General features: G+C 37.8%; 2 protein-coding genes across 2 annotated transcripts in view; both read left to right on the forward strand.

Moving 5' to 3' along the window:
• The first annotated feature begins 1,797 nt into the window (after positions 1-1,797).
• On the forward strand, positions 1,798-11,321 carry pgm2 (phosphoglucomutase 2). The gene is made up of 13 exons (XM_030147810.1): positions 1,798-2,019; positions 3,280-3,447; positions 3,643-3,834; positions 4,971-5,054; positions 5,228-5,421; positions 5,663-5,852; positions 5,936-6,033; positions 6,303-6,483; positions 6,740-6,833; positions 9,211-9,340; positions 9,437-9,629; positions 10,213-10,346; positions 10,443-11,321. The coding sequence occupies exons 1-13, from the start codon at positions 1,957-1,959 to the stop codon at positions 10,543-10,545; spliced, it is 1,824 nt and encodes a 607-aa protein (XP_030003670.1). The 5' UTR covers positions 1,798-1,956; the 3' UTR covers positions 10,546-11,321.
• Positions 11,322-11,476: 155 nt separating this feature from the next.
• The window catches only part of tbc1d1 (TBC1 (tre-2/USP6, BUB2, cdc16) domain family, member 1), a 61,006-nt gene continuing 58,872 nt past the window's right edge, over positions 11,477-13,610 (forward strand). The window contains exons 1-2 of the mRNA XM_030147457.1: positions 11,477-11,958; positions 12,472-13,079. Of these exons, the coding sequence (XP_030003317.1) occupies positions 12,510-13,079 (570 nt within the window). The 5' untranslated portion in view covers positions 11,477-11,958; positions 12,472-12,509. The remainder of the gene's footprint in view (positions 11,959-12,471; positions 13,080-13,610) is intronic.

The raw sequence follows: 13,610 nt of genomic DNA on the forward strand, positions 1-13,610 counted from the left end.
CCCATGGGGCCCGAAGGATCAACACGGGTCCACCCTCCTGTGGGCCCACCACCTGGAGAAACAGCCATACGGGTCCGGTGCAATGTGGATTGGGTGTAATCCGGGTATGGAGGCCCTGGTGGTCTGATCCTCATCGGTCTAAACTGGTTACGGGACCTTTATCATGTAAGGCAGGGGTGTCAAACTTATTATAGTTCAGGGGCCACATTCAGCCCAATATGATCTCAAGTGGGCTGGACCAGTAAAAAAAATAACAGTGAAAAAAGTTAAATTACATTATGATAATGTTTACATCTACAACATTTCCTTAAAAATCTGAATGACATGAACAACCTGAAATGTCTTAAGAGACATAAATGCAACTGTAACAATATTCAGCCTCAGTTTATCAGTTTATCATTTACACATGTGCATTACAACTTATATTAAAATTGCAAATACACAAAACATTTAATAACTGGCTGAATATTGGTACAATTGTATGTACTTCTCTTAAGACATTTCAGGTTGTTCATATTTGGTCAGGTTATTCACATTTTTTGTGAAACGATAGTTTGTTAATATTAACATTTTCATGTAATTTTACTTTTTTACACTAAAACCAAGATAAAATCTGCAGTTTTCATTATTTATAGGTTATTATGATAGTATTTTACTGGTCTGATCCACTTTAGATCACATGTGTCTGTATGTGGAACCTGAATTAAAATGATCTTTACACCATTGATTGTTAATATGTTCAGTGTAATTCATCCCACGGGCCGGATTGGACCCTTTGGCGGGCCGGATTTGGCCCCCGAGCCACATGTTTGACACCTGTGATGTAAGGGTTTTCATATAACATAGGCAGTGGGTCATAAGGTCAATCACCACAGTGTTAACTCACTTCATGACAAAGAGGTACTACATTCATATATTTAAGTGAAAATCTTTGACATTGTTACTTCGCCGTATTCTTGAAAAGTAACATTTTCCTATACTCGAAGATGTATAATTTACTATTTTTGTCGCAATAAAAGGTTCCGTCATTGTATGCTAAAAGCATCAATGAAAGCCCTCACGCCATTCGACCAGTATATTTGCTACATTTGCGGCAGTTCCTTCTTTTTATTTTTTTATTTTTAACATCTTTATTAACAACATTTGAGTATACAGTACAAAATGTTAAACAAACATCAAAAGTGTCAAAGAGAAAAAGCATTTGAACATATAAGTTTAAGAAAATAATGCATAGATTTAAAAATACAAAGCATAAAATACAAATTATAGTTAAAAAAAAAAAAAAAGTAAATAAGTAAATAAATAATAAATCTGACAAATATAAATAAATAAATGCAACAGAGAGTTCAGTCAGTATTGAAAAATTGTTTATAAATAGCCAATGTGTTAGTGCTTTTATTATTATTATTATTATTATTATTATTATTATTATTATTATATATGAATTCTAAAGATTTAATATAATTTTCAAATTCTAATTGGAAGATTTTAAAATTTGTGTGTGTTTTAGTATATTTGTTTTTATGTGTATGAAATTTTCCAAATAATATGAATAAATTTACAATAAATTCTAGAGAGTTAGTATCATGTTTAAAATAAGTAATTATATTTTGGGATGTTATATTTATTTTTTGTTACTTTTAGATGTGATAAAATTTTCAATTTTGGACCAAAAATTAGAAGAATGTTCACTTAAAAAGAATAAGTTTAAAGTAGATTCAGATTCAGATTATTTGCGGCAGTTCGTAAATGCAACAAATGAAAACCTCGTGACGCATTACGTAGCCCCGCCCCACGACGTGCAAATCTGAAGGACTGACAGGGAACTACAACCACGGCTTGTTTTTCGGTTTTGTGCCACAGAAGACTTCAGAAGGTTTTTATTCACTTCGTATGACATTGCTATTGAGCTCGACAATCTCTGGACTTAGGTGAGGAAATTACAGAGAGAACGGGATGTCCACAACCGGTGACGCCAAGCTGGACGAGGCTGTCAGGCAATGGCTTCAGTATGACAAGGTAAGTTAAGCTAGCTTCATGTTCAGTGACTGTGGTGTATAGTAAAAATAAATGAAATGTTTAATGTTTCCAAGATATTCAGGCGGTTGTGTTAAGACAAAACATGACCTCTGGTTGTTGATGAAGATAATTCATGAATTCATTTCGGGTATTTAAATATTGCGACTTGGAACAAATATGTGCTATTAGCTAGCTAAAGTTTTAGCTGAGATAAATGATGTAAGTAAATCTATTCAGCTATATTATTTATACACCTATTTCAACTTATTTATTACTGTATTTTGTTACTGCATTGTGTTACTGAGTGGCAGTGTGCAATTTGCTACAAATATGACATTTATGAAAAATACCAATATATGATGAATAAATACTATTCCTCAAATATATCTGATGGAAATGGTTGTGTGTCTCTGAAAGGCAATGAAAGAGAGAAAAAGAAAGGAGAAAAAAAAGTCTGAAATTTGCTAAATAATTGAATATCATAAAGTAATTGTAATTAATCTTACCTTACCACCAATGCACTAAATAAAATTTATAGATTATTCTGAAAAATGTGTAGACTTGTAAAGTAAGATTCTCTGTAGCAGTCTGCTCTGAAAATCATAATGTACAACAAATGTGAGAGATTCTCGTGCTACCTCTCAGCCATCTTCAATTAAGGGACATACCAACATTAGTTTTACATTAGTAATTCGACATAGAAAAGGCTTGGTGACACACTGACAAAAGTTCAGATTCTTAGGTCTATAATCAGACTTACATGCACGCAGTTGTTTAACCAAAACAAATAGAGTCATTCATGACCTTAAAGAGATGAGGGTTGCTACCAATCAGGTTACAGTGGAAGAGGGACCCAGATTCATTAGTCTTAAGATAATTTCATTAGGGTTGCTTACTTAGTGGCCAATTTCAACGGGAGGTGTCATATGAACCTACTTAATGTAATGCTGTTTTCCATTTGCAATCAGTTAGTAAAGGTTTTGATTTACTTTAAGAATGGACACATCTTCCCTTCCCTTTTCTGCTGTAATCTTTTTCCTTCATAATGAACACAAGTGAAATCTTCAAATAACCAGTACATTCAAAACTTTACAAATGCAGACTAGCTAAACAACAATTATCCACATAAAAGTTAGAAATAGCTTGTTTTGAGAAGTCTTAATTTAAGCTCTATATTACTGTATTAATAAATGCTGAGTATAGATGGTATTTTTGTGTGCTTTAAATGTGTGTGTTGGTTTGTGTTTCCTGTCTTTGTAGAACCCCAAGACTATGTCTATGGTGCAAGACTTGATGAAGAAGGGAGCAGTTGAGGAACTGAAAAAATGTTTCTCCTCTAGAATGGAGTTTGGTACAGCAGGACTGAGGGCTGCCATGGGCCCTGGCATATCCTGTATGAATGACCTCACTATCATCCAGACCACACAGGTTGGTTAATAGATAAACGACTAATACATTAAACATTGAGTCACATACAGAGTCAGACATGCACATAATTGATTCTTGTTTCCTGCACTTTGAAGAAGGTGAGACAGTCTAAAGTCTTGTGGTAGACTGCGTAGCTCACATTCTACCATTATGTCCGATCATTACAATTTCATTCTCACTGTGTCTCCTTGGCAGGGTTTCTGTCAGTATCTGGAGAAGAGTTTTGGGAACCTTAAGGAGCGAGGGGTTGTCATTGGCTATGATGCCCGTGCCCACCCTCCCAGCGGTGGCAGCAGCAAGCGCTTCGCCAGCTTAGCTTCAGCTGTATTTGTCAGCCGAGGGGTGCCTGTCCATCTCTTCTCTGACATCACACCCACACCATTTGTGGTAATCACTTGAACTTACGTAATTTCTTGCTTTGGGATTTTTGTCAACATTGCAATCACGTTTTAGTCAGGTTTAAACATTGGATGGAAGCCAGATGGGAAATGTTGAAGTATCATGTCAAAGCCTTAACACTATCATGTTTTGAGGAAAAATACTCTGTAACCAAGAAACTGGTACTAGTTAAATCTTGTACTGGCCCATAAGTTGCTGTAATGTTATGTTACTGTGATTAGGATTTAATTAAAAAGAATAGCTGTGCTCATGAGCTTTTTTCGACATTACAACAGGCATGATTGGCTAGAATGATGTTACATTAGAAAGAACACATTTACAGATGTAGGGATCTATGTTAAACAACCTTTGTTCCATCAGGAAATTACTTACAATGAAATAGCCAAAACTGACTGCAAATACTAAGTGTTAAAAGTGAGTGATAAAATTTTCTCATATTCAACTTTATTGGTCAGAGAGCAAAATTATTTTACAAATATGGTAATATAACACATCAGGCATTACTGAGTGGAAGACAGATGGAAATATCTTTTTTTTTTTTTGCTGATTACTGTTGGTATTTAAGTAAAAAAAAAAAAAAAAAGTATTTTATTCAACGACTAAGTTGATCTAAAAATCTTTTAACTTTTGTTCATGTTAGGTCAGTTGTTTGGTCTTATTAACTTGTAGAATGGGTGACAATGGGACTGAAGTAACAGGGCAAATTCCACTTAAAATGTTCTCTTTGCTCTAGTTAACTACAAGTTGCATAATGCACATATTAGTCTGACTCCTGGGGTGTTACTCACTTTAAGTTCTCTAAAGATACCAATCACATGATTTTATGCTCGCACTTCACATGACTACACTGTGGGGTCTAGTCTAAAATGTAAAAAAAAAAAAGTACACCAGACCACCTTTTCACATTTAGGGACATGCATCTAAATGACATTTTATGATGAAATGTTAAAGCAGTTTGTCCCATTATATTTGTACTTTCTTTGTGTAATTGTGGACTATCGTCACAAACATATATTAGATCATTGTTTTTGGGGAATTCCTATTTTTATTTTTAAGTTTTGTACATGTTTGCAGTCTGTATTATTTAGTAAGGTAACATGTTCCTCTACTTTTCTCCCCTGCAGCCTTTCACTGTTTCCCATTTAGGTCTGTGTGCTGGTATAATGGTTACTGCTTCTCATAACCCAAAGCAGGACAATGGATATAAGGTAACATGATCTACTGATTTGCCATCTGTAATACCATTGGCCCACTGAGCAATTGTAGATCAGTTTTTATAGGTTGCATCCGTAAATCTTAATCTTAATTTTAACCTGCACCTACTTCGTACATGTACTAGGTTTCTTTCAGGTTTTTCCCTACTGTTTTATCTCCCTTTTAGGTGTACTGGGAGAATGGTGCCCAGATTGTGTCTCCTCATGACAAAGGTATCTCCAAGGCCATAGAAGAGAACCTGGAGCCTTGGCCTGAGTCTTGGAACACAGAAGAGGCCCTGAAGAGCTCCTTGCTTAAAGATCCCTACCAGGATATCAACACACAGTACTTCAAAGCTATCCAGAAGCATTGTCATCACAGGTGCTTCATAGAAGAACTTTACAAATGAGCATTTACCAATCAGAATACCTGTGGTCTGAGAGAGGCATGCTGGGGAACCAGACAGATGATTCTGTTAAGTCAGTGGTACATTTTAAGCCCTGGCATGTAACTCTAAGTCCTGTGGGGTCATATCCTTAACATTAGAGTTTAGTGGTAGAAAAAGAACTGCAGAGCACAAAACATAACATTATTTTTCTTATTTTATTTTTTCTCTTGACAGAGAGATTAACAAGAGTTCAGAGGTGAAAATTGTCCATACGTCTGTGCACGGTGTTGGCCATGCATTTGTTCAGTCAGCTTTTAAAGCCTTTGACCTTCACCCTCCATATGCAGTAGAGGAACAAAAAGACCCAGATCCAGAATTTCCCACTGTCAAATATCCCAACCCCGAGGAGGGAGAGGGAGTCCTGGTATGTGCTAATCATTAACATGACTTTGTCAACACATAGACTGTGTGAGATAGATTGAAGCATTATGTGCATGTACTTTGCAGACGCTGTCATTTGCCTTGGCAGAAAAGGAGGGGGCGACTGTGGTGTTGGCAAATGACCCTGATGCTGATCGACTGGCTATGGCTGAAAAGCAGGAGAGGTGTGCTTATATTAATTGTGTAGTTCTTATTCAACCGTGTCCTTTTTCCACCCTATATCTGCTTTAGGCAGTGCATTAAATTCACTCTGTAAAATGGCACTGATCTTACAGTAGGAAGTTTAATGAATGGGTTCACCAAATAATTTTAAAAGCCTTCATAATGATTATCACTGAAATTAAAAAAACAGCTGATTTAAAGCTGTATGCAGTGGGAGCCTAGTTTGCATGCTTGCTGTTTCTTAACCTCTGTCAATATCTGTCTCTGTCAGTGGACAGTGGCGTGTATTCACTGGTAATGAGTTAGGAGCGCTGCTTGGCTGGTGGGTGTTCCATTGCTGGAAACAGCAAAACTCTGATGCTGGTGCTGTCAAAAACCTGTACATGCTGTCAAGTACTGTCTCATCCAAGATACTGCGGGCCATCGCTCTCAAGGAGGGCTTCCATTTTGAGGTAATAGCAATGAGCTGATGTGAAATACCCATGAAGGCAGTATTGACTTCAGAATATATGTTTATCTCACATTGGAGAATGTTGTTAAAATGCTTACAAGAGGAGTAAAAGACAAAATATGATCAACATGCATTATTTATTTGTATATAAATGAATAGGTTTGATTGTTAGAAACAAAGCTATTGCTAAAATTTAAAACCACTGCATTTACTTTAGCACCGGTTTAACGAATGCTATATCTGTGTTGCTGTGACAGGAAACACTGACAGGCTTCAAATGGATGGGGAACAGAGCCAGAGACCTTTTGGACCAGGGCAAGACTGTTCTGTTTGCCTTTGAGGAGGCCATAGGTTTGTGTGCAGCACTCAGTCAGTTTTTCCGTATAATGATCCCCACAGTGTCACAAACTATTTAAATTTGATCTGCGTAAAGGCTTTCATGTGATGTGAATTTATCTGGGATCAGCTGACAGTCAAGGTCAGTGTGCTGTGCTATTTTAGTGTTGGATAAAAAGATTCACAATCTCACAAGGTTTGAATATAACTGAAAACATTATGAACTGTTATGTAAATTAATGAAATATGACAAATTAGTAACAGAATGCATATTAATAGCTCATAATGGTCTGATAACAGCCCTATGCAGCAATAAAACATTATAAAGCTAGCATAAGTAGTTGTTGCTTCTGAAATATTCTCTTCTCGTTATCTAACCTTTATCTTATCCTGGACATTTCTACTTATAGATATAGCAGCCCCTTCATCTATGATGCATTTTTGAGTCATGAAACAAAAATGTTATCTGGGTCAATATCACTATAAGGTGCCTTTGGTGTCTCCCAGCAGAATCTAACTGTCACCACGAACATATTGCAAAATAATGAATCCTGGGGTTTTATTATGAATAGCCAAACACTTAAACATATATCAGTACAATTTTGAACCTCTTGAAATGTGTTTTTTTTTAAATTATTTTATACAATTTTGTTTGAGGGAATGTACATGATTTTTGCATGTCCCACACTTTGCCCTTCTAACTTTAGTGAGTTTGAATAATTGTTTAAATGAAAAATTAAATTAAATTAAAAAAAAGACAAGAGACTAGTTGAAATGATTGAGCTGAAGCATATGAGAGAATGGTGTGTCCATAAGTACGACAATGAGGCCTACTCAGGTGTTATTATGGATGTGAAGGGCACAGTGTCAAAGTAAAACGCACACAGCACAATGGGATAAACAGGTTCTTTTGGCCACATCCCTGGAAAGACATCAGTTGGTGTCATGATGGGCAGATACTTTGCCTGAGGCCAGAACCGCTGGTTCTGAACAGGTGCTCTTTGCAGATTGAGCCGTCTGTTTGGAAATATGTGGAAAAGCAATTATAGTAAGTATTCTGTGTGCAGTGTTGAGTGTTTGAACCATTTCCATTTGCTCTATTAATAATAATGATAATAATAATAATAATAATAATAATAATAATAATAATAATAATAATAATGGATTGGTTTTATACATCACTTTTCTAGGCTCTCAGAGCTCTTTACATTACATCCATTATTCATTCACTCCACAGTGGCCCAATGTGGCTCTCATTCTGCGCCAGCCTCCAAACATTCATTCACATTCATATAACAGTGTGAGGGACACTAAAGGTAAGGTAGGAGAAGTGTCTTGCCCAAGGACATGACTGGGACAAAGTGGGATTCAAACTGCCAATCCTGTGGTTATAAGAGGACCTGCTCTATTTTCATAAGCCATAGCCACCCAGTTAAATAATATAAAAATGTTTGCTTAGGAGTTTAATGTTTATTAAAAGTCATGTGTTCACCTATTAAAAATTTTGTCCACCCTGTCAAACAAACAAAATATTTTCAACAGCTAGCCAAATTTTTTTGTGAGGTTTCTCTATAAACAAATGAGGGCTACATAATATCACTCTAAAGTTTCACCAGAAAAGAAAATATAACTATTATAATTGCACTATCATTAAAATGGTTTTCCCATTAAGTAACATATACTATTGAGAAAAGGGCCAAATATCTTTATGCAAATATACATTTTATAACTGCTGTGCAATAAAAAAAAATATTTATTTTTAGATGTATTTGTCAGTGATAGGGTGTTTTGTGGTCTGCTTGTAAAAAACATATTGAAAATGTGGGAGCTTGACCAACATGCATTTCTAACAGCCTCCAGTCTACTTAACACATTGAACAAGAAGTTAAGTGGAAAATCTTAAGTTTTGTTTGGAAATTTTAAAGTCTGAAAAGTACCTTATAGTGATATTGACTCGTCTGCTTTGAAAATAATGGAAATGTAATGCACGTTCCTACTGCCGTTACCTTGACCTAAATAAATTCAGGTTTCTTCATTATTACAAAAACTAACTTTTACCTTCAACAGACCAATAATGCATCAAACAACCAGAAATCAAATAGGTTAGGATACAATTCTAAAACCATTGTACATTTCTTTTTGCCTCTAAACAGAGAGTATCAGAGAGTCCCTTTAATTACACCTCTATATGGTTAAAGGTTATTAGGAGTGGCTATAAACATGTGTATTCAAACAAATGTCTGCAAAATCACATTGTTTATACTGTTTCTATATAGAATGATTATGTTGCTTTAATTAGAATCTCATGCCTTTCGTCTGTGAGTGACCGCAGCAGCTGGAGGTTCACACATACCAGAGATGAACTGAAATGTGTGTGTGTGTATATTTACAGGTTATATGTGTAGTCCCTCTGTATTAGACAAAGATGGAGTGAGTGCAGCAGCCATAGCAGGAGAGATGATTTCTTATCTTGCCACCACAAACACAAGCCTTTCTCAGAAGCTTGCAGGCATCTTTGAAGAGTAAGTCACACCATGCATTCGAGTATTAAAATAGACAGATCTTATTATATCTGAATTTCCAAATTAACTCCAACGCTGTTTGTTTCTGTCCATCAGGTATGGCTACCACATCAGTAAGAACTCCTACTTTATCTGCCACGATCAGGATGTGATTCGCAGTCTGTTTGAGCGCTTACGCAACTACAGTGGCAAGAAGGACTCATATCCTGTCGAATGTGGTCGCTTTTCTATCTCTGCTGTGCGAGACCTTACAACTGGCTATGACAGCAACCAACCTGACAACAAGGCTGTAAGTGCACACACATACACACGCATCCACTTAGACTATGTTCAGACTGTAGGCAAATGTGGCCCATATCCGATTTTTGTTTTTGCCCACGTCTGACCTGTATCCGATCTGTTAAAGACAGTTTGAACAGCACAAATTCGATTTTTTTTTTTTTTTCCAAATCTGACCCAGGTCACTTCCATATATGTCCCTAAATTCGAAACTTATCTGATATTTTGCAATGCGACTTCAGTCTGAATGGCCAGGTCGCATTTATCCGACCTTTATGTCGTTGCAATGTGACAAATGTTGCAATTCTGCGTGCCTGTGTGGTCATGTATTACATCACGACCTCTTTTGCGCACGCAGGTCACTTCAGGGTCACATTCAATTCATTCTCAAAACTGATAGAAGTCGCATTTAATGTGTAATAAGAACGAGCACCCAAAAAATTTGATTTCCCCAAAAAATCCGAATTGTGCATGGAGACCTGCTGTCTGAACGTAGCCTTAGTGTTAACAACACTTCACACTTGGTTGGACAAGTAGCCTCCTGCATTGTGTTGTGAAGAGCACTGTGCTTACTCCTTCCTGTCATCTCTCAGATTCTGCCCACATCTAGTTCCAGTCAGATGATCACCTTCACCTTTTCTAACGGGGGAGTTGCCACCATGAGAACCAGTGGAACTGAGCCTAAAATTAAATATTACACTGAACTCTGCACTGCTCCTGGGAATAGGTAAGTCAAGACAGATACAGGTCCAAATGTCTTAACTATAAAGGGAACCTCAACATGGAGATATGCTGATGAAATTTTGTTTTTTTCCCTTTTCAGTGATGTGACAAGTCTGAAGAAGGAACTGGACGAATTGGTTGATGCAATTGTTGAAAACTTCTTCGAGCCACAGAAGAATAAACTGCAGCCGAAGCCGGAATAGCACCAAACACTTGAAGTTGACCTAACTGTGACTATATGAGTAGCATTTCACATAATGTCTTAATTTCAGCAGAAGGGATTTTCAATTTAGCATAGGCTTCTTTTTCTTTTACAGCTGTTTTAATCATCACCACATGTGTGCTTTTGGTAGTTCATGGATACTCTGCTGTACTTGCAGAAGAAAACTGCCTTTATTTGAATAGTCTGCAGGGTTTATGACAGTTACAGATCTGTTAAGCCATTCGATGTGAATTTGGGTTGTAATAGTAGCTTTACCAAAACTAATTACATCGCACCACATTGTGACGACATCTTTTGATATTCCCTTAAAACTTTAGAAGTCACACCAAAACATACTCCACTCAACTCATTCCTGATATCTGTGTGTGATGGTAGATATGGCAATTTATTTTAAATGCATTCCTTACTGCTACATGAACAAGAACTGCAACATAAAGAATACAACATGTGCAACTGAACTGCTCAAACTAATACTGTAGCTTTATTGACATGTTATAAACTGCTGTTAAAACTGATTGTATAAAGTCCTGGTTCATAGCAAGGCAGAGTGCAACATGAAAAGTGCTGGTGGGATATTTTTTGGGAAAAAGCTGTCGGATCATAAAGTCACAGCACCACCAAGTGGAGATCATAAATACGTTTTATTATTACATTCCCTGGGTGTTACTTGACAACAGACTAATATTCAAGAATACGCAATCACCAGCTCACATTTTCTTGTGTGCCTCTGTATACCAAATATGTACTTTGTATAAACCCCCCCCCCCCAACATTTTTCTCAATAAAAATCGGCTTTTAACTGTAAAGTGGACAGAAATCTGAATGGACAACATACACGTGAACACTACGTGCAGGCACGTCGCCTCTGCATCCTCCTGCAGCGCATGCAGGCAGCATGCTCATGTCATGGGCCATCTAAATACAGAGGGGAGAGGAGGGAGGAAGAGACGACCCTGTTTTCTATATATAACTCCAAGTAAGTCAGTAGGTGTATGTGTACGCAGTTGGCCTGATCACACTATAACCACGCGTAGTCAACACGCACCGTGAGCCGGACGGAGGTAGTAAACAGGTAAGGAGGCTGTGTTGACATAACACAGAGATACTTCCACACTGATGGTCTTTTTATGTTTACTTTAAAATGATACACTTGAGTCGTCCGAGCTCAGCTGTGTGCGTAACGTCGTGCGTAAAACTAACTTGTTCCGTGCGTAATATGAGAATAAACTGGTGAATTGATGGATGCGGGACTACTGTACTCGGAAATTTAAACCTAATTCTCACTTCCGTGTTCTGTCCTAACGGAGCGGACCGACCCATTTCACACTGTATGCTACACTTTCCGAGTAATTTTACCCCGTGGATTTATTTACATTGCAAGGTCAAACATGAGGTACGTACACAAGAAGCCGCCTTGGTTTAATGTTCCTGTCATTTATATGAATTCTTGCAAATTTCCATAAAATTCTCCGTGCGTTGTCGTTTGAGGCTTTTGGGGGGTTTTAGTTTCAAAATGAAGACCGCGATGGGTATGTGGTTATATTACCAGTTTTATTTGCTGATTATCTAATGAAAAGAAGCAGCTGCACCTCTCCTGTCTCTGACGCGCAGGACAGGCCCAGTGTGATGGGACAGGATAACTGTCATGTGTTGTTTCTGTGTCCTTGAGACTTATGATAGTGTAGGTCAGTCAGGCCATGTGTTTCTGGTTGGGTAAACAACACCAGGTGGTCATTTTTGCAGTATCCTCCAAATGACCCTCTGACTGTTACAGTGGTTGGCTTCATTTATTCATATTATCCTGGGAAAACTGACCGGGTTCCACACAGATGACATATTTTCCTGGTATGTTTGCTTGTTCCCCGGTGGCTTTAAAGGGCTCTGTTGTCTACCTGATGTTTTACAGATAAAGCTGAGGCACTGCCGCCTCTGGCCTATTGAACCATGGAGGGACTCTACTTTGAAGTGAAGCCCAGAGGAAACACAGCTCCCAGGCCAGGGAGCTCCAAGAAGCCCCCTCCTAGTCTAACTTCAAACCACCAATCGTGCCCATCTTTTCTACGTCTCAACTCCTCCACATCTGCTTGTGAAACTGAGGAAGCAGAAGAGGAGGTGCAATACAGACTAAGATTGATTGGTTCTCTGCCTGTCCATCACCTGACCACTATGGCCATGCTGCCCTGGATTGTAGCTGAGATCACCAGGTCCAAGCCTCTAGAGAGGGATCAGTGTGCTGGACAGAGGTCTGGAGGACTTAAAATTGGACATTTGGACACCTCTAACTGGAATCAATCAGTTTGCCTCTGTGTATCAGCATCATGGGTGCGGTGTGTGTCCGTCTGTGCTGAGCGAGTTGTCTGGGACCCTCTTACACATTCAGTGTTGTTTGAATGTCGTCCTCATCAGCTGACCAAGCTAATTCACAACAGCCAGGAGCCCAGCAGCTTTGGCTGCCTGGTCAGGGGAAATGCAAACTGTGCCTGCTATGTTTTCCAGTGTCAAGACAGCAGTAAGGTAGGTACACAAAATAAAGGCCAAGTCATAAACCTTCTAGATTGTGTTTCAACAATCAACATGACAACAAATAAACAAAAAGATCCCCGATAAGGGTCAGGTTCTGTGTGTCAAATAGCAGGAGCACTTTTAAACTTTTATTCCATTCAACAACACAAACACAGGCAAGCAACAAATCAACATGAGCACATACATTTGCACATTTTATTGACCTAAACACTCCTGACCTCTAATTTCCTCCGCATGGTGTACAGGGCCAACAGTATCAAAGTTGCAGCTGGTGTCAGACACATTTGATCACATTTTCATTACTTTCCTTACCCAACATACTGAAGACATGAAACACTTGACCAAATATAGCTGGAAACAATGAATGGATGAACCCTATTAGGCCAAACCTTCTAGTATAGCTTGAATAGTGGTTAAAGTTCAGTGTGTATATGTACATACTTTATATACTTCAAATAAACTTTCAGTATTTAGAATAGAATAGAATAGAATAGATCTTTATTATAACTGTCATGCACATTA

This window comes from Sphaeramia orbicularis, chromosome 1 (genome assembly GCF_902148855.1).
Source record: "Sphaeramia orbicularis chromosome 1, fSphaOr1.1, whole genome shotgun sequence".
In the NCBI taxonomy this organism is placed as follows: Eukaryota; Metazoa; Chordata; class Actinopteri; order Kurtiformes; family Apogonidae; genus Sphaeramia; species Sphaeramia orbicularis.

Excerpts from the sequence above, each read along its gene's own strand:
- pgm2 (XM_030147810.1), top strand. The coding sequence starts at position 1,957 with ATGTCCACAACCGGTGACGCCAAGCTGGACGAGGCTGTCAGGCAATGG. Across the intron at positions 6,484-6,739 it reads AGGAGGGCTTCCATTTTGAG|GAAACACTGACAGGCTTCAA; the intron begins GTAATAGCAATG and ends TTGCTGTGACAG. Across the intron at positions 9,630-10,212 it reads ACCAACCTGACAACAAGGCT|ATTCTGCCCACATCTAGTTC; the intron begins GTAAGTGCACAC and ends GTCATCTCTCAG.